A 25,429-nucleotide genomic window follows, 5' to 3' on the forward strand; every position below is an offset into this window, starting at 1 on the left:
TAGTTATTTCCGCAAAACGCCGTTCTGTTCCTTTTATTTTGGTGTCCAAAACAGATTTTTATTTAATCTTTATCTGTCTGACTATCTGTCTGTCTGTCCGGGCATCATTTGAAAATTACTGAACGGATTTAAATAAAATTTAATATATTAGTAGCTGATATTCAGGGTCAACATATAAGATACTTTTTATCCCGATAAACACCAATTTTCCTCCGGGAAGTGGGATGAAATTTTTTTTCATATCTCTGTTGTGTAAATTTGAACCGACTATCGAGCATGTATTGTCTTATTTTAATAAGGATCTGATAAAAGGAGATGAAGGACATAACTCTTCACAAATAACAGTAAGTCGCAAGGCATATGGGACAACGATCGAATGCATGCGTAGCATCCTACTAATATTATAAATGCGAAAGTTTGTGAGGATGGACGTATGTATGTATGTATCAACTAAAATAATGACAACTGACTAACTCGGTATAGCACGTAAAATAATAGTAGGCACATTGTTAGCCACGATGATCACGAGATCTATTCTAGCTTCTGATTGACTAATACGCGGACAAAGTCGCGAGGGTCCGCTTGTATATAAAGCTACCAAAATCAAAATATGCCAAAAATCACAAGATCCCCGTCAGGTCATTGGACGTCAGTTTATTAGTTGTTTGTTTGGACTATTTGTGCGGGTGGCCGGCTGCGGTCGATGCCGGCAATAGGTTGCAATGTTAACTGACCTAACAGCCGCATAACGGGTTTCGGCGCCACGAGAAACGCGGCTGTTATGCAGGTGTGGTAGTAGAAATATATCATAGATATATAAAATGGGGCCGAGAGATTCATTAAGAGATTACATATTATTGCCATGCCATACCTAGAAAATTTAATGTATTGTTCACATAAATATATCAAAATTTAAGAGAAAATGTGACTGCAATAATTTTAAGGTCAGAAGCAACATGCAGTAGAGTACACTAAATAACAAAAACAAAGCAATTCGTTTAAAGAAAATTGTATACTATTTTACAATAAATTACCGGTTGGTTGGTGTCTCTCAAAAATTTCAAAGTTTGTAGTATGCGAAAGCCTATAGAAAAGTCCTATTTTAGTATAAAGAATTACGTACACGATAAAAAGCTTGGGTTGGAACAATTGCTCTAACCAGGTTGCTTTTTAAATGACAATGTGAGATGGTGATAACAAAAAGAACACCCGGCTAAGTTTGTTGACTTTTGTTTGTTGGGCTTGTTATAAGACCAGGGCGCGTTTGAAACCCTCGTAGCTTTAATTTTAAGTTTACGAATGTAGTTATCGCCATCACTACACATTTTGTATATTATAATCATCGCATCAAAAGTGCCTATTGGAATAAAGAAATTTTTGACTTTGACTTTAACTTTGACTATATTCCACAAATCATAGATAAACTATCACATAAATTATTAAGTAGGATAAACCCGGGATTTATGCCTAGCATACATTTAATACGCTCATGATAGTCTTAGGTGCATAAACTAAGGACTTTTTTTTATTCAATACTGCTTTTAGTAGACGAGTCGCGCCAAAGAAAAACAGTGTTTTATTTACTACGCAAACACTGTTTTATCTTTTTTTTTGTTTAGCCATTGACTGCAATCTCAACGGTAATAAGTGATGATGCAGTCGCATATGGTAGCGGGTTATATTTTACCCATACCTCCAATCGGTTTCTACATCGTACATCGACATCGTACCGGAACGCTAAATCGCTTAGCAGCCCGTCTTTGTCAGTAGGATGGTAACTAGCCGAGCCTCCCACCAGACCGACCGAGACCAGATTAGAGAAAATTCTAGGTAATAAAATCCCGATTTGCCTCTGCTGAGAATCAAACTTGGTGCCTCCGACTAAAAACCGTAGCGATCACCGCTGGGCCAGGGAGTTCGTCGTCGTTTTTCACTAGAGGAATTTAGATTTAAAAAAAAAATTCTAATCGTCCCGCTCATTTCATGGCGCCACTTTGTGTATAGAAAGGGAAATAAGTCGTTCTAATGAGGTATATGCCGAACCCTTCTATTTTGGTTGTGTAATATTCATCATATTGTAAAAGATGCTGTATCTTTCCTATGTGTTTCGTAAATTTTCAAAACACTTGTATAGGGCGTGTGGTGATGACAGATCAGAATACGATTTTAGACAGTAGTAGTGGAACTTTTTGTGACAGTGCTCATCTGGGGAAGTAGTAGACACCACCCCTCTACTTCACTCACGAGACGACGAAGTAGAGGGGTGGTGTCTACTACTTCCCCAGATGAGCACTGTCACAAAAAGTTCTACTATATATAAGATGATATATCTTTATATATATATTTCTTGTGTGCGTGTGTATGTCACTGAACTCCTCCTAAACGGCTCGACCGATTTGAATGAATTTTTTGGTATGCGTTTGGGTGGCACCCTGGATGTTTTAGATTCACTAATCAGCCCGACAGATGGCGCTGGGGGGATATATACCTTAGTGGTCTCGTACTACACCCGCGGAAATATATATATTCCCTTAGTGGTCTCGTACTATACCCGCGGAAATATATAGTACCAGAATACAACGTGTTACTGAATTACGAAATTATATTGAAGGATGCATTTTTCATAAGGAATCACTTTAAAATATTAAAACAAAAGAAGCATATTTTTTTCGATTCAAACGAAGTCAAAACATTCTAAGTGTTTAATTATGTCGACCCTATTGAAGATAAAATACCGACACGCGCATAGTACCAACTCTATGCGACGCATACCTTATACAGTGACAGGATTCACATGATTTTAATTTTGCATGTGATGTTAAGGCTGTATTTTATTTCTTTCAGTAAAAACTATGGCAATGATTTACTTCTAAACTATTAGGATTTCGGTTTCACAGGTAAATCTCACAGAGAGTAAATAACGTACTTACTTCTAGATTTTTGAAGTATTTCGGTTCTCATTTATACATCGTATATGTATAATGTATCGAAGATCGGGCAGCAACGTCTGTGCTATTACTACAATCTACCGCGATCACCAACCCGTCTGTCCAGCGTGATTATGGGTAAACCTTCCAGCTCGGAGCGGACTGTTAGGTTATAGACGTATTAGCTCGTTGGTCGAACATGTTGAATGTATGGCTGTTTTTACTAAACGTAGGAAACGCTTAAATCGGATGCCCAATTTTTAGGTGATGCCCAGAGAAAAAACCTTTCACCGATTATATGATGAGTAACGACTATAGGCGCCATCTAAATTTACAACGTCGATTTCGCAAAGCATAATGTTTACTTAGGGAATTCGTAAAATGACACTTGACAGGTGCCAAGAATGAAAGGGAAATATTTTTTTTTTTTTAATATTCTTAAATCTATATGAAAATTTAAAAATATAAAAACTTGTGGCAAGAATCATAGAGAAGTTAGATTATATTATGAGGTGTGCTGTTGGCGGGTTTATTACGCAATTCTATAAAGATAGAAGATAAAGAATAAATAAATCAATATACTACGACAATACACACATCGCCATCTAGCCACGAAGTAAGCGTAGCTTGTGTTATGGGTACTAAGTTGAATGATGAATATTTTTATGAATAACATACATGAATACTTAAAATATAGGTACATATAAACACTCAGACACTGAAAAACATTCATGCTCATCACACAGACATTTTCCAGTAGTGGGAATCGAACCCACGGCCTTGGGCTCAGAAAGCAGGATCGCTGCAAACTGCGCCAATCAGCCGTCTAAAAGAGACAAGGTATATAGATATATATTATTAAATAAATTTGTAGTTTAAATTTAACAGGTACTGTACATTTGAATCGTAAAAATTACATAAGACTTCAGCGCCAGAGTAGGTAGTCTCAAAAAAGCAAAAACACTTTCAAAACTCCTAACGTATTGCATAGGCCTGCAATAGGCCTAAAACCTAATTAAACTTTCCTACTTTCACGTCAGATCGATGTACAAGTAAGTTGGAGTGGCGGATTATGCAACTGACCGGCGCAGGCGCATCGTAGTGAGCACCATGTTGCCGGCGAGGTTGCTCGCTTTCGCGCTGCTATGCGCCTGCGCACACGCCGACAGTCGGGCCGCACCCGAAAACGAATATAGTGCTGACGAAAAAGACGATATTTTTTACGAGTTAAAAAGTCACGCTGTCACTAACAGCACACCTCGGAGTGAAACGAATGGTTTTGGTTTTGAAAACGATGGTTTAGTCAACGATTTTGGTTTTTTGAACGCAGCGGCTGGTGGCTTGGATACCAATGATAATATTATTTATAAATTGAGTGGTAGGTAGCTTTTTTAGATGCGATTTTTTTTTAATCCTTAGCACTATCATGTAGCTAACTAAGTTTAAATATTTTGTCCCATTAGTTCTACTCTTAAAAGGATTTAGATTAATTTTAACTACTGGGAAAAATAAAATAAATAAATTAATATACTAAGCCAAAATAAACACACACACACCCGATCGGGAAATGTGCCTTGTTAATATGTACCTACAAATTTGTGGAAACTTTTCTGGCTTATTGGAATTATCTTATCTAAGGTTGGAACTATGTAAAATGTATAATATCAGTTTGTTATCCAAATAACTAAAATAAATACTATGATAATACACACATCGCCATCTAGCCCCAAAGTAAACGCAGCTTGTGTTATGGGTACAAAGGTGACTGATGTATATTTTTTTTACGAATTATATACATAAATACTTATAACTTATATATAAACACTCTGATATGAAAAACATGTTCATCACATAAACATTTTGCAGTTGTGGGAATCGAACCCACGACCTTGACAAAAAGCCCTCGTAGCTTAAAATTAAGTTAACAAATGTAGCCACCTCACAATCATGGTAACATATTATATGTATGTACGCTTCATAAGTGCATATGATAAGGCCTACAAGAATAAATAATTTAAGAATATTTATTTTTTATTTTTTGAATGTCACTAGTTGTGTGTTGTGTTGTGTTCTAGTAGGAATGGGAACATTTACCGTAGGTATAGGCTAGGACGGTCATAAAATGGATATTTTCAAGTTTGAAGAAGAAATATTTTTCGGACCCAATGAAAAAAAAGATTTTTTGAGCCCCGAATGAGTTCCTAAGTAGTTATTTACTAAATATAACATACTGTTACAAAATCTAAGTGAGTCCAACCAACAGTCCAAATATGTGAACGAAAAACGTACCAGATATTCTCAGACAATGGATGGTGTTTTTATTTATCAAAGAACTTTAAAGTAACAAAAAAATAACGAGTATTAAATTTTCAAACTATTCAGATAAAACATGCTGTGTTTGTCAAAACCAACTAACCAACAATATTCTTACCATTTTCTCAAAGTATTTCTTGGGTGAAGATATTTCATTACATTCAGTACATTCGGATTATCTCATCTAATTTCAATAACGCGCCAAAAAGAGGTACGAGATGCCTATAACTTTTTTCTGATGCTGTAAGTTCCAGGATGCCAGCCATCTTTCTGCAAATGTCATGTAGATTAGAAATCCCGCTGGAATGTTTCCTAGGTGTTTTCCCGGCAAAAAAAATCCTATTTCCATCTAATAAGAGCAAAGTTTTTAAGTGACATTATGAGTGGTCCAATCGTCAAGCCTAATGTCAGTAACAAACAAACAAAAAAACCCTGAACAGACACGCTTGCATATATGTTATAGTAGCTTGCATTTAAGAAATGCATATAGGATACGAAAGTCCGGAAAAACAGAAAAAATTAGAGAGCAATTTCCACGGAATATAAAATTAACCTTGTAATTTTTTATAGTGTTTTTACATACACTTGGAGGAATTATCAAGTTTATAAATTGAATCCTGTCGGTTTTTTTATAAACTAAAAGAATATAGATACACAATAGACTTACTAGAAAATGGGCAAAAATTTGTAAAATCTTCATATCATTTCTTTATTTATTTATAAAGGACAACCAACAGTAGATGCATTAAAACTTGCTTTTTTTTTTGGAATGAGTCACATAGTAAATGTTCAACTATTTACAGGTTATCACAGCATGCATTAAAATGTAAAAAAGTCATTCTTATAAATTATTTACAATTAATTATTAGTCAGTTAATATAAACCTTTAAAAGTATAAATATTTAAAGCTAAATTAAAATAAAAAATTCAACTTAATCAATTATTAGGAGACAAAACAAAACAAAAATGAATTAAATCGGATTAAAATAATTAATATTAATGTCTTAAAAGTAATTAATAAAATTAAACTTAAACTTAATAAACTAAAATGTAAGTCAGGTTAATTAGTAGAACAAATATCTATAACTTTTCGTCTAAATTCAAATTTAAAATTCAAATTCAAAATTCATTTATTTCAAGTAGGCCTAATATAAGCACTTTTGAAACGTCAAGTATGCATGTTTGTGTGACTCTACCACCGGTTCGGAAAGCAGATTCTACCGAGAAGAGCCGGCAAGAAACTCAGTAGTTGCTCTTTTCCGACATCAACATTTACAATCATTTTGCTATCTTGCGGGAGATGAGAGCGAGGCTGGCTGCTTCCATTCTACCTTGTCATTGAGGAATTCATCAAATGTATAGTAACCTCGCTGTACTAGATGCGTTTTTACACATTTTTTAAATGTATGCATTGGTAGGTCAAGAATTTCCTTAGGAATCATGTTGTAAAAGCGTATACTCAACCCCACAAAGGAGTTCTGCACCTTTCGCAGACGATATGCAGATATCACTAATTTATGACCGTTTCTGGTAAGTCGATTGTTAATTTCAGCTTTTGATTTATAAAGAGTAATATTTTGCCTCACAAAGACTATATTATTATAAATGTATTGCGAAGCTACTGTAAGAATACCTATTTCTTTAAATTTTTCACGAAGCGATTCGCGTGATCCAAGTTAACATATTGCATCGGCCAGCCAATAATAAAATTTATAGCTAGCTTCTGCCCGTGACTTCATTAGAGTGGACTTCAGAATTGGGACTAAATCTTCACTTGCTAAAAATTTTTAATCTTACCACGGGAACTACTTGAGAGATCGGTATAGAAAGTACAAGTACTTTTTCGTAGCATACGTGACATGCGTACCAAAATTCCAAAGCTGACTGCCCGCGGCTTAGCTCGTAAACAATTTTCAATTTTCCCTCGGGAACTACTTAAGGAGTCGGGATAAAAGTTAGCCTATGTTCTTCTCCATATTAAGGCTACATGCGTGCCAAATTTTATCCAAATCTGTTCAGCCGTTTTTCCGTGATTAAGTAACAAACATCCACACTTTCACATTTCTAATATTAGTAGAATTCTCAGGGTAATTTTGGAGCCAATGTATAAATTTAAACAGGGTGACTAAACAATTGTTCAATTTATTAGTAACGAAGTTGTTTGCTGGTCTGTAGCTGTCTTTAACGCTATTGGTTGCCCGGAAGAGAAGCTATGTATACTATAACAAAACTCGATATGGAATTTACGTAAACAAATAAAAAATCACGATGTATAGGGTTGTAACAATTTTAATAAACAAATATTGTAAATATATCTACATTTCTAGGTTAAACATTAAAAAAAATTGAACAACACTGTTTTCTGTAAGATAACTTAACTGCCCAGTGAAAAATAGATGAACACATATTAATTAATTTAATTAATACAAATTCGTAAGAACTTTCCAATTGTGTTATTACTACTGCATGTCTAATAACCCTTTATTATAGTACTTAATCATCATAGAATTTCAAGGATTAGTAACATTTGGTTCCTAATCCGTGAAATTGTAACATTTGGTTGGGTGGGTGGCAAAGGAAAAGAGCGAGCCCCCAAATCTGCAAAAAATTCGACTTAAAACATTTTTCTTATTTTTTGGATCTTTTAAAATACTTTATTAAAATTGAGATGGGTTTTACCTGAATTAAACAATTATTATTATTATTATAAATATTTCTTATAACCTGTTTTTTTTTTTTAAGTATTCTTTAAAAAAATGTCAAAATTTTTCAATTGGTTCAACATCTTTTGTTGGAAAACATTTCATATCGAATTTGGCTTATGTATAGCTTTATGGTCAATAAATTGTACGCATTTTGTTGACTGGTGCTGTATTTTATTTTCTGCATTTTTGAAGTCAAACTTCTTTAACGGCGTTAAGATAAAATCATGGGAGTGAATTTATACGATGTAACGAAATGTGCGCGCCCATGGTTACAAGATTTTAACAGGATGAAGGTTGTTGTAAATACCGATTGAGAGGGGAATTCATCGTCCACCAGCTTACTTTTACGATGCGCGCGCACACTGTCACAAAAACCGACCCTGAAGTTAGCTATACTAGACATGTTAATTTTTACAAAAAAAAAGGTTTGACAGTGTACACTTTCAATTGTCAAAGTCTGCGGGCTCATTCCGGTGATTTAATTGATTCAATTGTACAAAGATCTCAAATTTTAATGTTCAGTGAAACTTGGTGGTCTGATAATGAGATAACTAGATAATGAGCTATAATAAAACTTGTATTAAATACCTTTATTCTATTGTTAGTGTCGTTTTCTCTACAAACGTAGAAAAAGGCGTACGATATAAAATTTGGAAAAAGATTGAAATCTTGTTACGCCAAAGAAGTATAACTTCTGACTCGTGTACATAAGTACACACACGTTATTTTTGTGTGGTGTACAATGTAAATCTATTCATTAAGTTATTTCATTCATTATTTCAGTCACTCATTCATGAATAATTGGTTGCAGATGAGGCGTACTACGAAATGCCGCGTCTGTTCCACCTGGACGAGTACGTGGGTTGCCTGGCGCTGCGGGGCTCCTACTGCCTCGGCAGCTTCGAGCTCTCCCCCATTGGGTATAGCCCCCTGTTCGACACCATGCAGGTAAGCAATCCCACTGTTGGGCACAGTGGGATTTGGTTTCAACAGAGACAATTAGTGCTTAAAGCCTCCACTGGTATCCATCATAATCAATTTTTTTATATACTACGACGACACACACATCGCCATCTAGCCCCAAAGTAGGCGTAGCTTGTGTTATGGGTACTGAGTTGACTGATGAATATTTTAATTCATAAAATTTTTAATTGTTTTTTTTTCTTTCATTTATTTTAATACAGATTAACACCCAGACACAGAAAAACATTCATGTTCATCTCACAAACATTCTCCAGTTGTGGGAATCGAACCCACGGCCTTGAACTCAGAGAGCAGGGTCGCTGCCCACTGCACCAACCGGCTGTCAAACTGTGACCCCGCTTACGGCAAAGAAGTGCCTCCAAGCGATTTAGCGTTCCGGCGCGATGTCGCGTTAAAACCGATTAGGGGTTTGGATTTAATATGAGCTGCCATACAGGGAACCAAAGGCTCCCTTAACAGGGAAGCCGATATGTGAACCGCCTCTTTTAAAGTAGATTGATAATAAAACGTGTAAATTAGGCCCAGTTTTATTGCTCGCGTGTAAAGGTCGTGGTAATATTATGATAATTGTTCACAAGCTCCGGCTTGTAAGTCCTTTGTAATGAACAGTTAATTTCAGTAATCTGAGAACATCAGCTAATATTTATTTTACCTTGTATCCTATTTCAGTTGAGATGTTACAAAACACAACTGTATCTAAACAAACTATAATAACTTCCGTGTCTTATGTTTATACTAGTAATTATTGAAGGTAAAACTAGGTAATATCTTACTGTTGCAAGTTGCAGTAATTACACGGAATACAATTAAATTTCCTCATAAATTTTCTATTGCCCCTTGCAAAGTAATGTAGAATTTTGAACCTTTGCGGATATACAGTAAATCTAATAAAACAACATAATTAATCTTCTTCGAACAGTGCGTGTTGCCAGTAATGACTTTTGGCACCGAAATGCGATCGCCGACTATGGGCCTCATAAGAAGGCTCAGAGTCACTCAGCGGGCGATGGAGAGAGCTATGCTAGGAGTATCTCTACGTGATCAAATCAGAAATGAGGAGATCCGTAGAAGAACTAGTGATACCGACATGGCTCAGCGAGTCGCGTAGCTGAAGTGGCAATGGGCAGGGCAACCGGTGGACGTTGAGGTCTTAAGGTGCTGGAATGGTGACCGACGACTAGATGACATCAAACCAGTCACAGGGAACCGCTGGACCCAAGCGGCACAAGACTGTGGTATTTGTAACTACAAAAGACCTCTTTCTAGCAGTGGACGTCAATCGGTTGATATGACGATGTTGATGAATTAATCCATTCTGATAGCGTATTGCTTAAGTAGTAGCTTATTATTATTATTGATATAGTAGTATTACAAATATGCTTATTTCTGCCGCTAAGCAGCATTGTTGCAATGATTTGTCTGCTTGTATGAATACTTGGTTTATTTATTTTATTTATTTATTTATTTAAGGGACAATCAACAGGTTACAACAACAACTCTTAAAAACTAAACAAAAAATGAAATAACATATAAATGTAATATTGTAGACCCACTCAAAGACTGCCACAACTTGCAAATAAAAACTATATTGTCAGTTAGAAGGAGAAAAAACGATTAAGAGAGACATAAGCTAGCTAAACTAACACGAAAAAGAGTAAAGGAAAAAAAAGAAAATAATAATAATAACTAAGTTTAAACAGTACCACCGTATTGCGATAGGAAGTGGTCCTTTAGTTTTTTTTAAATATAGGAAGACTATCCCCTATTATGTCTATGTCAAGCACTTTATTAATGCTGTTATACAAAGTTAACAACCTATTAATAGGCGCTGAGACCCCCAGATTTGTTTTCAAGACGGCAGCTTTAAAAGGCATATAATTTTTTACACGACTGAACGGCCTTGGGATTCTGACAGAAACTTTGTAAAGTAGATCAGACGCATCTAGGGCATTATTAAAAAGTCTATTATTGGTTGCTGGTGTCACAAGGTTTAGCACCTAAGCCGGTTGATGGGCACAGCGAGCACGTTGCAGGACGTGTTACTTACATGTAGTAGTAGTATTACTCTGTTTATCGGCAATAGCCTATACATTTTTTAAAATTTAATTTGTATAATTTAATTATACAAACTTGATTATTTTAAATCCTTCGGGAACCCTTATTTCCCCTGGGATCATATAATATAATATATAGGTATCCGTGTCCAGGATGCAAGCAGTGGCGTGCATAGAGGGTATGCATAGGGTACGCAAATCTCCAGTACGAGCTATAAAAAACTTAAGGATTAGGCATCGTAAAAGTTAAGTATTTATAACTCGTACTGGAGATTTTCTTCATTTTTTATTATCTGCATACTCTATGCACGCCACTATATGTATTCTTATGTTAATAATCAGTTTACGAACAAAATAAATAATAAATGTAATCTAAAGTATTAACATATTGAATTTATTATATTAGTGATATCCTTTTAAAGGTAAATAAATGAATTTATTATTATTATTTATTATTTAGTGTTATTATTTTCCAACTGATCAAATGTATTAAATGGTCAGAAAAACATTTTTTTCCACTACAATTTTTTTTCCCTTGGCTGCAATCTCACCTGGTGGTAAGTGATGATGCAGTTAGAGATGGTAGCGGGCTAACCTGTTTGGGAGTATGGTAGTCATACCATTAGTCGGTTTCTACGTGACATCGCACCGGCACACTAAATCGCTAAGCGGCACGTCTTTGTCGCTAGGGTAGTAACTAGCCTCACACCAAACCAGATAAGAGAAAATTCTGAAATTATATTCTCAATTTTCCCCAGCCGGGAATCGAACCCGGCAATACTCCATTCTAAATTTGGGTGCTTAGTTATCTGGATCTCCGTTAGAATTAGCAGACATTGAACTTTAAGCGGTTAGCTCAATTTAGTTACGATATGTGGGAATAAGAATATTTAGGATGTTGAAAATACTACTTCCTACTAATCCTATCCTACTAATATTAAAAATGTGAATGTTTGTTACTCAATCACGCCAAAACGGCTGAACGGATTTGGATGAAATTTGGCATGCATGTAGCCTTTGACATGGAAAAGAACCAGGGCTACCTTTTATCCCGATTCCTTAAGGAGTTCCCGAAGGAAAATTGAAAATTGCGAACTAAGCCGCGGGCAGACAGCTATGTAAAAGGACATGTACTTTCTATACCGCTCTTTGAAATAGTTCCCGCGGCAAGATTAAAAATTGTTAACGAGCGTGCGGCACTAAAAACGTGCGTAAAGACGTATCAAGTACAATTCAACCAAGTGTACTGAGAGACCTCGCTTTTCTCGGTCAAGCATACATGTACACAAGAGTAACCACACGTCTCACTATGGGCGGGCTATTCCCGTTTTCAGACTATCCGTCCCGCTGTCCCTATACTAGCAATAACCTGTTTTAAGAAAGCGATTAATGAGTTGACTTGTTTTTTTTACGTCGTGGCTACAGGTAAAAGGCTTTTTGAAGTTATACTTTTTCGGCGCGTTAGGGATAAATGATGAGGGTAATTTTTTACGATGCGCGCGCACACCGTCACGAAAAACTGACACCCTGAAGTTAGCTATAGTCAACAATTTTGTATCTAAATAAAAGGTTTGACACTGTACACTTTGATTTGTCAAAGTCTGCGGGCTCACTCCGTTAATTTAATCGTACAAACAAATTTTAATGATGAAACTTGGTTTTCCGATCATGAGATAACTAGATAATTTCAACGTGTCAATAAATCTTTCAATGTATTAAATACCTTTTTCTATTGTTAGAGTAGTTTTTTCCTACAAACGCAGAATAAAGCGAAAGATAAAATTTTTGAAAGATTTTTATTTTGTTACGCCAGAGAAATATAATTTCTAACTCGTGTACAAAAGTACACACACGTTTTTTTTCTCCTATTAGTAAATTATTGTCATATGTCAAAATGTATTAGGTATTTTATAAATTTAACAACATTAAAAAAAATTCGGAACCGACAGTATTTGAGCCTGTGACTCTGGCATTCGCGAACTAGATCGAAACTGCAATGTTTCCTACTATGGTGCTACAGTCGCTTTAAGATTGATGTAATAGGCATATACTAATTTCGGCATCGACGGTAGGAGAGCCGTAGCTTAATTGGTTTAAGCGCTCAGGCCTCGATTGCCAGAGAGTCGCAAGATGAGAAAGGCCTATGGCCATATGCCGTCTTGGAAAGACCTATGTTGAGAAGTGGACGTTGTGGACTATCGATGATTAAATTAAGAGTTAAATAATAATAATACACCTCGGGAACACACAGTCTTACCTACTCGCTTAACATGTCCCGATTGTGTGTGATATATATGGTTATCCTACATTTATATCGCGATATTGGTGTTACGTTTGATATGAATAATACCAATATATTATTCTTGCGCAAGATGGCTGACGCCTAATGGATCGAGCACTATCATTACTTTGTTGTCTATTTACTTTTTTTTTTCGAAAAGAATCGTCATACGAAAACTATTCCGCTTTCATCATTTTCGTTTGTAGTTCCGCTCCGATTAGAGGAATTGCGTTCAGAAACTTGTAATGCTTATCGATGCGTTCGCGCCAAATTTGATTACCAACCGTTTGAATAATGTGCCGGACTATTTGAGAATGCAACATCTCTCTCGGTTTTGTTACTAGGAGACATAGTTACAAGCAGGAGGCCGTCCATTAACCACCAGGTTCGAGGGGGGCGGGGGATTTAGACATCAGAATCGTTAAATAATTTTGTCTGGTTCCCACCACCACACCACCACACCACCACACCACCACAATAGCTAGGTGACAAATGAAATGAATTACGACGACTTTTAAGTCTTTTTTTTCCACTACAAGTTAGCACTTGACTGCAATCTTACCTGGTCGTAAGTGATGATGCAGTCTAAGATCGTAGCGGGCTAACCTGTTAGGTAGTATGGTAGTTATACCCCTAATAGGTTTCTCGCACATCGCACCGGAAAACTAAATCGCTTAGCACGTCTTTGTCGATGGGGTGGTAACTAGCCACGACCAAAGTGACCAAGACCAGACCAGACCAGAGAAAAGTCAGAAATTATAAATAACCATATTCGAAACTGGGACCTCCATCTTAAAACCACAGTGCTCACCGCTATACCAAGGAGGTCTTCAAATTGTACAACGTTTCATTAAAATGTACAACGTTCGTATGTCATAGCGTTACTCAGCCAACTGGGTGGACAACTACAATCATACTCGCCTCCACCGAGGTCTTTGCCTGCAACGCAGCTGCCTACCGGCACCTGACCACCACTCAGCGCTGACGCTGCCGGCTCTTGAGGCATGGTAAGTACCATCATAACTGTACCAGCCTTAATGCCAATATTATGAAAATTAAGCTAAATCGACTATACTTCGCGAAAAGCAGGAGATTCTGTATTTCATGACATTCATTTGAAGTAGGCTTAATGATCAGAAACGTCAAGTCTGTCTGTTTGTAGTGACTCTACCACCGGTTCTACCGAGAAGAAGCCGGCAAGAAACTCAGCAGATGCTCATCAACTATTTACATTTTAACATTCATTTTTCTAACTTGTGAGAGAGGGAAGCGGAACCGGATGCTTCCAAGCAACCTTGTCATAAAATAAATTACATTATAAGTTGTAACTAAGTATAAGTAGGAAGTCCCGGGTTCTATTTTCAGGCAAGATGTGTATTGCCGCTGGTATGAGAATCTTGCTAAGTTTTATCTTTCCACCAGGTTTGCCTCGTGCGTTAACACGAGCACCATGTCGGCGTACAACCTGTCAGCTCGCCTCTACCAGCTGGACTACTGCAGGCGAGGTCCTGAACGGTCAGTGCCCCTCAACGCGAACGAACGAGGGTTCGCTGTCCTCCTGGCCGTGATCTTTGGACTCGCCACTATAAGCACCGCTTTGGATTTGACTTTGACTGACCAAGCTAAGAAGGGTGAGTATTTAGTCTAGTTTTCAATACTTTTTTTCATCATTATCATAACTTCAACCGATTTACGTCCACAGCTGGGCATAGTCTTAGTTGGTCTTTTGTAGAGCGTTCCATAGTCCACACGCCTTCCAGCTAATTCTTTGATACCGTCTGTAAACATCGTTAGGGGTTGACCAACGCTGCGTTTAACGTTCCGGCGTCATATTCCAGCACCTTTGGATCCTAACAGCCATCGGTTTTCCGAGCTATGTGCCGCATCCATAGCCACTTCAGCTTCACGACTCATTGAGCTATGTCGGTAACTCTAGTCTACGGATCTCCTCATTTGTTATTTGATCACGTAGAGAAGATACTCCACAAAGCTTTCTCCATCGTTCTTTTTTTTTATAAATTATTATAATAAACAGGGCCTACCTGATGCTAAGCCCATGTCCTATAAACAGAGCAACATTTCGTAGGGCATGCAAGCAACAAGCCAATGTGAGAAATAGATGCAAAGACTCTTGAAATTGTAATTACACCGGAAACCGGAACTTAGATCGCAATACAGCAATGCTGCTCAGCAGCAAAAATAAGCATGGCAATATCGCTTCTGGACGAGATCCGTCAGAAAATTTTAACTCTTTACTCAAACAAGTGCAATATATCGCGCTGACAGACAGATGGACAAAGAGGCTCTATAATAGGTCCCCATTCGCACCCAAGAAAGTATGTAAAAGTATACCATAACCTATACACAAAAATAAATTCTAAAACGTCTTTGAAACCAACGCAGCGAGTGCCTAAGATGATAAAGTTTACTGTTGTTAATATTATAATAAATGCCAATATAGGCCACATTGTTACCTTACGTTACAACCTATAGTTAAAGCAGGTGAAACCGCGAAGTTTCATTTATAAGAAAACGAAAATAACAGAAAATCACTCGCAATAAGTGCAATAGTTTACTATCGCAATATATTTTGTTATACGGAAATCGGTTTCGTTTCATTTTTAATCCTCTTAATTATTGACCCGCATATAAATCCAATTTCCTCGGTCCGTCTCCATAAAACGGCATAAAATGTGAGCAAATCAATATCCAATAAATTAATGCATTTGTGAAACAGCTGTAAATTTTTTTTACTAGAATAAACGATTGTTTAACTTTTATTTATCTCGTAGCGATTATTTTCCTCATCTTACGCATAAAAAGGGGTATATGAGTAAGATGAGGCAAATAAAACATTATGTGCGTGCTACGCAGTTTTAATTTTTCATTGCATGCGTCCAAATATAAAAACATTGTAGTAATAAAATAGTGTTGTAAATAGCAATTTTCTACATAAGGTAAATATGATAATAAACTGCCTTTCTTTTAAAGGATTAAGATTTTATGCCTAAAAATGGATTATAAAGACATATTTTAATTTAAAAAGAAAACCGAGATGAGTCGAGATATGAGATAGGTATTTGGAATGGAGCACTTTTTCGTAGATCAATTAGAGACTAATATTTTTGTACTACATAGCACGCATCATATAGATCAATCTTATATTAAATAAATAAATAAATATTAATAAATATACAACGACGATACACACATCGCCATCTAGCCCTATAGTAAGCGTAGCTTGTGTTATGGGTACTAAGATGACTGATGAATATTTAATAATAAATACTTATGATATATATAAACACTCAGCAACTGAAAACTTCACACAAATATTTTCCAGTTGTGGGAATCGAAACCACGGCCTTGGATTCAAAAAAGCAGGGTCGCTTGCCACTGCGCCAGACGCCGTCAAATAAATAATAAATAAATATACTACGACAATACACACATCGCCATCTAGCCCCAAAGTAAGCGTAGCTTGTGTTATGGGTACTGAGATAGCTGATGAATATTTTTAATGAATAAAATACACATAAATACACCTAATATATAGATAAACAACCAGACACTGAAAAACATTCATGTTCATCACACAAACACTCTCCAGTTGTGGGAATCGAACCCACGGCATTGGACTCAGAAAGCAGGGTCGCTGCCCACTGCGCCACTCGGCCGTCAATAATATATGTGTTCCTGTAAAAAGTCTGGGTAAAACTCATTAATACAAATGCAATGCTATGTATAAATTGTAATTAATACATCGATTACTTTTCGTAATGAACAGTCATTATTATCAATCCATAACCGGCCCACTACAGGGCACTGGTCTCCTCTAAGAATGGAAGAGTTTAGGTCGTAGTCTACCACGCTGGCCAAGTGCGGATTGATGGACTTCACACACCGTTGAGAACATTTATTTATTTATACTCTTTATTTGAACACCACTCAGAAAAACGAGACAAAAAAATGGAACAAACACATGAAGAATGAAGCAGGATACAAAAGGCGGCCTTATCGCTAAATAGCGATCTCTGCCAGGCAACCTTAGGATTAGGAAAACTAAAAAGAAAAACGAAAAGATTGCGTATAACTCTCAGGCATTCAGGTTTCCTCACGATGTTTTCCTTCACCGTTTAAAGTGATATTTAAATTGCTTAAATTAAATTAAAACGCACATAACTCCGAAAAGTCAGTGGTGTGTGCTCGAACTTGGTATCCAAAAGGAAAGCCGAAGCTTTATCCACTGGGCTATCACCGCTTATGAAATATAAACAGTAGCATTAGGAAACTACATTTTGACATTTAGCATTTTTATAAACATCGTAATTTTTAAACGAAATGTCCGATCAGTATAATTTATAGGGGAATTTGCATGTGTATTATTGTTAATCATAATTTTGAAACTATTTAATTGGACGAGGATTAATATCATGATACGTATCATCACATACAGACAGACAGTACAGATGAAATATCTGTGCTTCTAGTGCATCCGGGTTTTTATTGATTAATATGAATATAAAGCGGTTATTGTGATCTAACAAGGTTAGGAATTAACGCTCGCGAATTTTTAGCCGGTAGTTACGAGTGTTAAATACATTTATGTACCTCATTACATTAAACCAAAGCCTCCTACCACAATCGGAAGAGCTTAGGCCGTATTTCTCCACGCCGTTGCCCAGTACGCATTGGTGGACTCCACACGCCTTTGAGGAAAAGGAAGGGAACTCTCAGGCATGCAGGTTTACTCATGATTCACTAGTTATATTTTAATTACTTAAAATGCATATAACCACAAAAACTTAAAGGTGCGTGCTCAAACTCGATCGCCGAAAGTTAAGCCATAGTGTTTATTTATTTACACCAACAACATTCATACACTGTTTATCAATTAATTATTAATTATAGTAAAATTACTATAAGTACTGTATGATTGTCAATTACAGGTGTAACATATGAGATCAATACAAACATCCATTAGCTTGATCACGTAACTGATACATATTTAAAAGTAAGCGAAAAACAAAACAGAAATGAGGAGTAAGAACTGTCATGTATACCTACTTACTTACGTCCGCTTTCAATATTCAATGCATCCACAATCCTATAAATTTTAAATGCATTTAAAAATTTACCACTATTGTACCCATCAACTATGTAACTCAATCTGGAAATAAAGAAATTGAAATTGAAAACATTTTCGGGACCGACCGGATTTGAACCTTTGGATGGAAGCAGGCGTTACTTTGCGGCATTCTATGCTATATAATGAAAATAAAGCTTAATTTGCTATACGCCGCGAAAAGCAGGAGAATCTGTATGGTGTAATTTTTAATCTCTTCATTTTTATGATCCACACCAAACAGATCTATGTAAGCTGAATTCCCAACCACTATTCTATCATCGCTTCACCCGTAATCATAAAATAATACAGTCGGTCGACTGGCGCAGTGGGCAGCGACCCTGCTTCCTGAGTCCAAGGCCTTGGGTTCAATACCCACAAGTGGAAAATGTTTGTGTGGTGAACATGAATATTTTTCATTGTCTGGGTGTTGAATGAATGAATGAATATACTTTCATTGCACACCACAAAAAGTAAATAAAAAAGAAAAGTATAACAAACGTATATAGTTTGGCGTAAATAATGTTTATGTATATTATTCATAACACGGGCTTCGCTTTCTTTGGGGCAAGATGTTGATGTGTGTATTGTCTTTTAATTATTAATTTATTTAATATATCGATATTTTTATATTCGTTGCTAAACTATGCTTACTTATTGCATGACTTGTGGAGAAATATATGTGCGTTTTCCTAAATAATTTTAGGTTGACTTTAAGAAAAATAACCATATTTATAGACAGATAGATGCAACGATGATCCGAAAACGTATTCGTCGGCCGTTGACCCACTGCCATAATTACATAACCAGTTGTTAAACTATTAAACGAGGTTAAACGCATATTTCGTGAACGCAGAACTGTTGATTTATAGTCTAACTAGCAGCCCCGGCCACTTGTTGCTCCGATGTTCTTAGGTACTAAACAAAAAATTCGCAATTAAAATTATTCCAACTATAAAATAATTATATACTGAACTATCATTGAAATAGCAACAAAACACATGTTTAAAAAAAAAGTTAAAATCGGTTCAATAGTTTCGAAGTTCATACTGGACAAACTCTGGAATTATATATCAATATCAGCAGTCTATTACAGTCCTCTGCTGGACTAAAGGCCTCTCCCAACTGGATGATTTGCCTATCCCAGTAGATGGTAGTAGCATTGAGGACGCTGCTGCCTCGGGTTCGATTCCCAGAACTGGAAAATGGTTTTCAGTGCATTATTCATAATTTTTCATCAGCTATCTTACGACTTAGATAATTACTACGACAGATAATCTCACCTGAACGCACCTGAAGTACTCATTAAAAATTTTAATTACCTCTCATAGCAAGTTAATGCAAAAATATCTTATCTCTTATAAAAAAGAAATAAAAGAATAGAAAACTAATTAATTGATATAAAAGAAAAATTTAATAAATAAAACACTTTTAACTTAGAAGACTAAATCATTAATAAGAGAAAATAACTATAATAAATAATGGATAAATAATAATACAATCAAACGAATATTTAAATTTTCTTGAAGATTTTTTTAATAGTTTTTGTAGCTACCTTTAGACGGAATGAAGATGTCAACATTTGAGAAATTGTTATTAAAAGTGTCAAATAGTAAGCGTTTTTTGTATAGTTTCTGCAAAGACACATAGCAAAATCTTACAAGCACGTTATACGTGATGTTTTAAAAGTGCTTATAAAGTAGGCCTACTTGAAAAAAATAAATTAAATTATCCTGGGAAGCGAAAGGTTCCAAAGAAACTTTTATTACATTCAACCTAGAAGCAAGTGATTGCCAAGTCATAGGGAATCCTAGTTTGGAAATCATAGACTTTATCTGTGTTCTTTGGCTTACTTTTTATGTGTTCGTTTGAAATAAATATGATACTGTATTATAAAATAAATATATAAATTATTTAAAAAAAAAAAAAATTAATAAACGCGGACGAAAAACATGAGCAACAGCTAGTCAATTATAAGGGAAGTTTTATTTAAGGCGTTTGTCACTCCCCTACAATAATCTAGATGAAAACGCATTCGTTCATACAAAAGACATCAACGCGTTATGTCCTCTTTTGGATATACCCATTCATTCTTTTGGCAGTTCTTTTTAAGTGGTTCTTTTTAATTCTATTACAACATAGCCTATGACTGCAATTTCACCTGTTGTTAAGTGATGATGCAGTCTTAGATGGCATCGGGCTTACTGGTTAGAGGGTATGGCATTTTATTTAAACCCATATCCCCAATCGGTTTATACGCGACGTAGTACCTGAATGCTCAATCGCTTAGCGGCACGTCTTTTTCGGTAGGGTGTTAACTAGCGACGGCTAACCCAGCCGCCCACCAGACCAGTTGTCTTATTACGAAATTTGCTCGTTAGCCATCTAGGAGTTGTTTCAATCGTATCAAAATCTGTATCGCCAAAATAAAATGGACTTAATAACGCTCGTTGTAGAGTCGGAAAACCTGTACTTCTAATTCTTGTTTAATAAACGTTCTATGAAAAGCCTGAGCTACAGCATTTTAGGCAAATTTGAGCTCTAATTTAAATGCGAATAAAGTCGATCTTACTCCGTCCTAAGTATCCTTTTTATTCCTATTTATTTATTAAGCACAATTATTTATCAAAAATATAACAACATTTAGTTTATCTTTTAGGTTACCCTAATGTGATATACAAAATAACTACCAAGTTCCTTAAAGTACATAGTGGCCTTCGCGATCTTGCTCGGAGAGCAACTGAAAATTAAAAAGTCCCAATTTGCTCCTGCTGGGGATCGTACCCGGGACTTCCCACTTTAAACAACAGCGCTCACTACTGCGCCAGCAGTGGCGTGCATAGAGGGTATGCACAGGGTATGCAGATTATATAAAATGATAAAAATCTCCAGTACGAGTTATAAAAAAACTTAAGGTTAGGCTTTTTGTAACTCTCACAATGCCTATCCCTAAGTTTTTTATAACTCGTACTGGAGATTTTTATCATTTTATATAATCTGCATACCCTGTGCATACCCTCTATGCACGCCACTGTGCGCCAGGAAGGTCTTAAAAAACATAATTGGTGAGCTAATAACTAGTTATATGGCCCAATAACACATTGGCCGCGTTTTGTTTCAATAACACTTGACGTTTGTTGCTATTTTTATTGTTTTCACTATAACGGATTTCAATTAAGTTTTTAATGAAACCAGCGGTTCCCAGTATCTTATTATACAAACTTTCATCCGCTATTCTACACGTTTAACCCGAATCACTGCCGGATTTATATTTTACAATGTAGGCTGCATTATTTTCGCCGCCCCATGAAAATAAAAAAATGATAAATGGAGAATCATTAGAAATGGAGAATTCCACAGTTTTTCTTGGAGTTACCTTGGATTGTAAGCTACAGTGGGGTGCCCATATCGAGACACTAGCGGGTAAGCTCAGCTCAGCTGCTTATGCTGTCATAAAACTGCTAGGCTTGTTTATTTTGCATACTTCCATAGTGTAATGTCGTGGGATCTTGTTATGGGGCAGAGCTGCTGATATAGAAACTATATTTATACTACAAAAAAGAGCTGTGAGATCGATATATAAACTTAGATCACGCGAATCCCTTCGAACCAAATTTAAAGAAATCGTATACTTACAGTAGCCTCGCAATATATTTTTAATAATATAATCTTTATTAAACAAAACATAAGTAACTATAAACAAAAAGTCGATATAAACAGTCGACTAACTAGAAACCGACATAAATTGGTGATATCTGCATATCGTCTGAGAAAAGTACAGAAATCTATTGCGGGGATGGGTATATGCTATTATAACATGATACCGAAGGTAATATTAGATCTACCATTACCAAAGTTTAAACGACATATTAAAACACATTTAAAAAATCGTGGTTACTACACGACTGATGAATTCCTTAACGACAAGGCTGCTTTGAAACAGGCCACTCCGCTCTCATCTCTCACAAAACAGAAAAAAATCTTAAGATTGTTAAACTTTAAAATCATGTTGGAAAAGAGCAATCTGCTGAGTTTCTTGCCGGCTCTTCTCAGTGGAATCTGCCTTCCGAGCTGGTGGTAGAGTCACTACAAACTGACTGACTTGACATTTCAAAAGTGCTTATTATTTAGGCCTACTTGAAATAAATGAATTTTGAATTTGAATTTGATCAGCTGAAAGTAATCAGACCATTTGATTGCCGGCTCACTACAGTGCACGGGTCTCCCCTCAGAATGAGGAGGGTATCGGCCATAGTCCAGAATTGTAGTGTTTTACTAGTGGACCATAATTAATTTAAATTATAAGATTGAAAATTATTAAGGTTCTATTGTCAAAGGCTTCTTTTAATCACAGATTTCGCAAAAGGCGAGGCTATAAATTTAAGCGGTTGTAGCTCAGTGAGTAGGTAGGGAGGGTAGGGAGTAGGGAGGGAGTGGTAGGACTTCTACTTCATTTTCGGGGAGCCGAGTTCGAATCCCAGCTCAAACTTTTATAAGTTATGTGCGTTTAAAAAAAATTAAATATCACTCGCTTCAACGGTGAACAAGAACATCGTGAGGAAACCTGCGCGACTGACAGTTCTCCACAATGCTTCCAAAGGCGTGTAGAGTCTACCAATCCGCACTGGTAAAGAATGGTGGACTACGGTTTTAACCCCTTCTCATTGTGGGCCCTCTAGTGGGCCAGAGATGGATTTATATGATGATGATGACAATGTCAATTTACCTATTTTTGAAGTTATACTTCTTTTCTTTTTTTCTTTAGGGATAAATTATGAGAGTAAATTTTTACGATACGCGCGCACACCGTCACAAAAAACCGACACCCTGAATTTAGCTATAAGATTGTCAAAGTCTGCGGACGCATTCCGGTGATTCAATTGAACAAAAATCTCAAATTATAATGTTGGTTGTCCGATAATGAGTCTATTAGTATTCCAAATTTATTTATTTTTACTATGTCCATTTCTTTAATTATATAGAAAAAACTTTGTGTGATATTTAAATAAACTTTATTGAAGTAACTGATATTGCGTTATAATAAAACTTTCAATGTATTAAATACCTTTTCTACAAACGTAGAAAAAGGCGAAAGATTAAATTTTTGAAAAGATGTTAAATTTTTATCTCTTTACGCTAAAGGAGTATAACGCGTGTACATAAGTACACACACGATTTTTTTTTCAATGAATTATAATCCAAAAAATGATAAAAAGAGGGTATTTATCTATGCTTGTATGTGTGTGTGACTTTGTTACAATATCAATGCATGGTATTGTGTAATGTAATTTTAAATTGATTTAATGTTAGTTTAATATATAATAATAAAAATATTAGCATTCTTTTTTTAATAAAATTATAATAGACTAGCGCTTGACCACAATCTCGCCTGATGGAAAGTGTAGATGTGGCCTAAGATGGGACGCGCTTGCCTAGAAGATGCCTATTTACTTTGTTTTAAAGAGACCCAGGTTGTAAGAATTAGGAACACAGAACTCGGAAGGGTGTTCCAAACCCCAGCCATGCGTATAAGAAAAGAAAATTTTGGGATATTAAAAACATGGGGGTGAAAACCCGCCCGGTGCTTTGCAGTGCGATGGTACGAGTAGAATGGTGAGGAGGGGACGAGATCGAATAGATCTTTACTCCTTCTCTATATAAACTATAAGTGTAGAAAATTTTATACTTCTCCCATAAGGGACACACAGACGTTCGCAAACCAACATAACTAGCCAGTTTTCTGATGATGCATTGTATTGTATTAAATAATTTATATGCAAATAATTTTATATATCAGGTAAAGTCAAATACGTTTTAGATGAATCAAAAATAAAACCCAAAATAAACATCTGTTATGTGGGTAAATTTGACTTTCAACATCATTTATTGAAAATCCTGATTTTATAAGTAAGGTTTTTGTTGCTTGTACATTATCATTACAACTCTGAAACGTATTCCCCATGCATAAATAATCCTCAAGAAAATTAACTGGTAGATGTCCTAACAAGCGTAAATGGACAGAGATACCTAGAGATATCTATAGAATGTTAAATTATATAAAATATTATTTTATTTTATTTTTAATTAATTTTATTCATTGAGGTTTACTAGTGACTTTTACATAAACATTGTAGTATACAATAATTTTTCGAGCATGGACAGTGCTTGTAAAATCATATAATAGTAAACACAACATGCATTTTGTGCAAATATATTTAAGATCACTAAAATATCATAACAAATGGAATTCTGATATTCTAAAATTAAATTAAAAAACACACCATTAAAGATAATTAAAAAAAATATGTATATTATGTCTGTAATAGCCTTTTTGAACAGGCTACGGCTGGGCCTTGTCCTGGTCTGTCAGATCCTCGTGGAACTCGCTCACCGCCCCGCCGCCGCAGACGAGCGCGGTGGACTTGCGCGCCTTCGACGGGTTGCGCGTGCTCTGCATGCTCTGCGTCATCATCGAGCACGTGTGCTGGCTCGGCACGCTGTCCTACATCGCGGACACGCGCTCATACGAACAGGTGGAGTACTTGGATAAAACAAGGCGTTACTTTGCGTAATTCCATGATATACTATATACACGGAGAAAAGCAGTAGAATCCGTATGCTGTAATTTATAATTACTGCAATCTTTATACTCCACATTAAACAGATTGAAATGCCCAATTTTGTTCCATCTTTTTCAATAAAAAGAAGGAAGGCGAGTAAAAAAGGGCTATTTTTAATACAGGAAAAACAAACGGTTTCAACGGTATTTGTAAAAAAAACTTAGTAAACCCAGATCCTATGATCCTATTGTCCCAGACAATAATATTTTTGAAATGACTTTTCAATATTCTTAAATATTAGAATGAAGACCGATTGACGCAGTGGGCAGCGACCCTGCTTTCTGAGTCCAAGTTTAGATTCCCACAACTGGAAAATGTTTTTGTGATGAACATGAATGTTTTGCAGTGTCTGGTATTATAAGTAATTTCAAAAATATTCATCACTCATCATAGTACCCATAATTAAAGCTACGCTTATAT

General features: G+C 35.9%; 1 protein-coding gene across 1 annotated transcript in view; it reads left to right on the top strand.

The window, feature by feature from the left end:
* The first annotated feature begins 4,037 nt into the window (after window positions 1-4,037).
* LOC120627878 (O-acyltransferase like protein-like) overlaps window positions 4,038-25,429 on the top strand; it is a 40,917-nt gene continuing 19,525 nt past the window's right edge. Inside the window, exons 1-5 of the mRNA XM_039895995.1 lie at window positions 4,038-4,305; window positions 8,757-8,893; window positions 14,144-14,271; window positions 14,687-14,895; window positions 24,729-24,922. Coding sequence (XP_039751929.1) covers window positions 4,038-4,305; window positions 8,757-8,893; window positions 14,144-14,271; window positions 14,687-14,895; window positions 24,729-24,922 — 936 coding nt within the window. The remainder of the gene's footprint in view (window positions 4,306-8,756; window positions 8,894-14,143; window positions 14,272-14,686; window positions 14,896-24,728; window positions 24,923-25,429) is intronic.

This window comes from Pararge aegeria, chromosome 12 (assembly GCF_905163445.1).
Source record: "Pararge aegeria chromosome 12, ilParAegt1.1, whole genome shotgun sequence".
Taxonomy (NCBI): Eukaryota; Metazoa; Arthropoda; class Insecta; order Lepidoptera; family Nymphalidae; genus Pararge; species Pararge aegeria.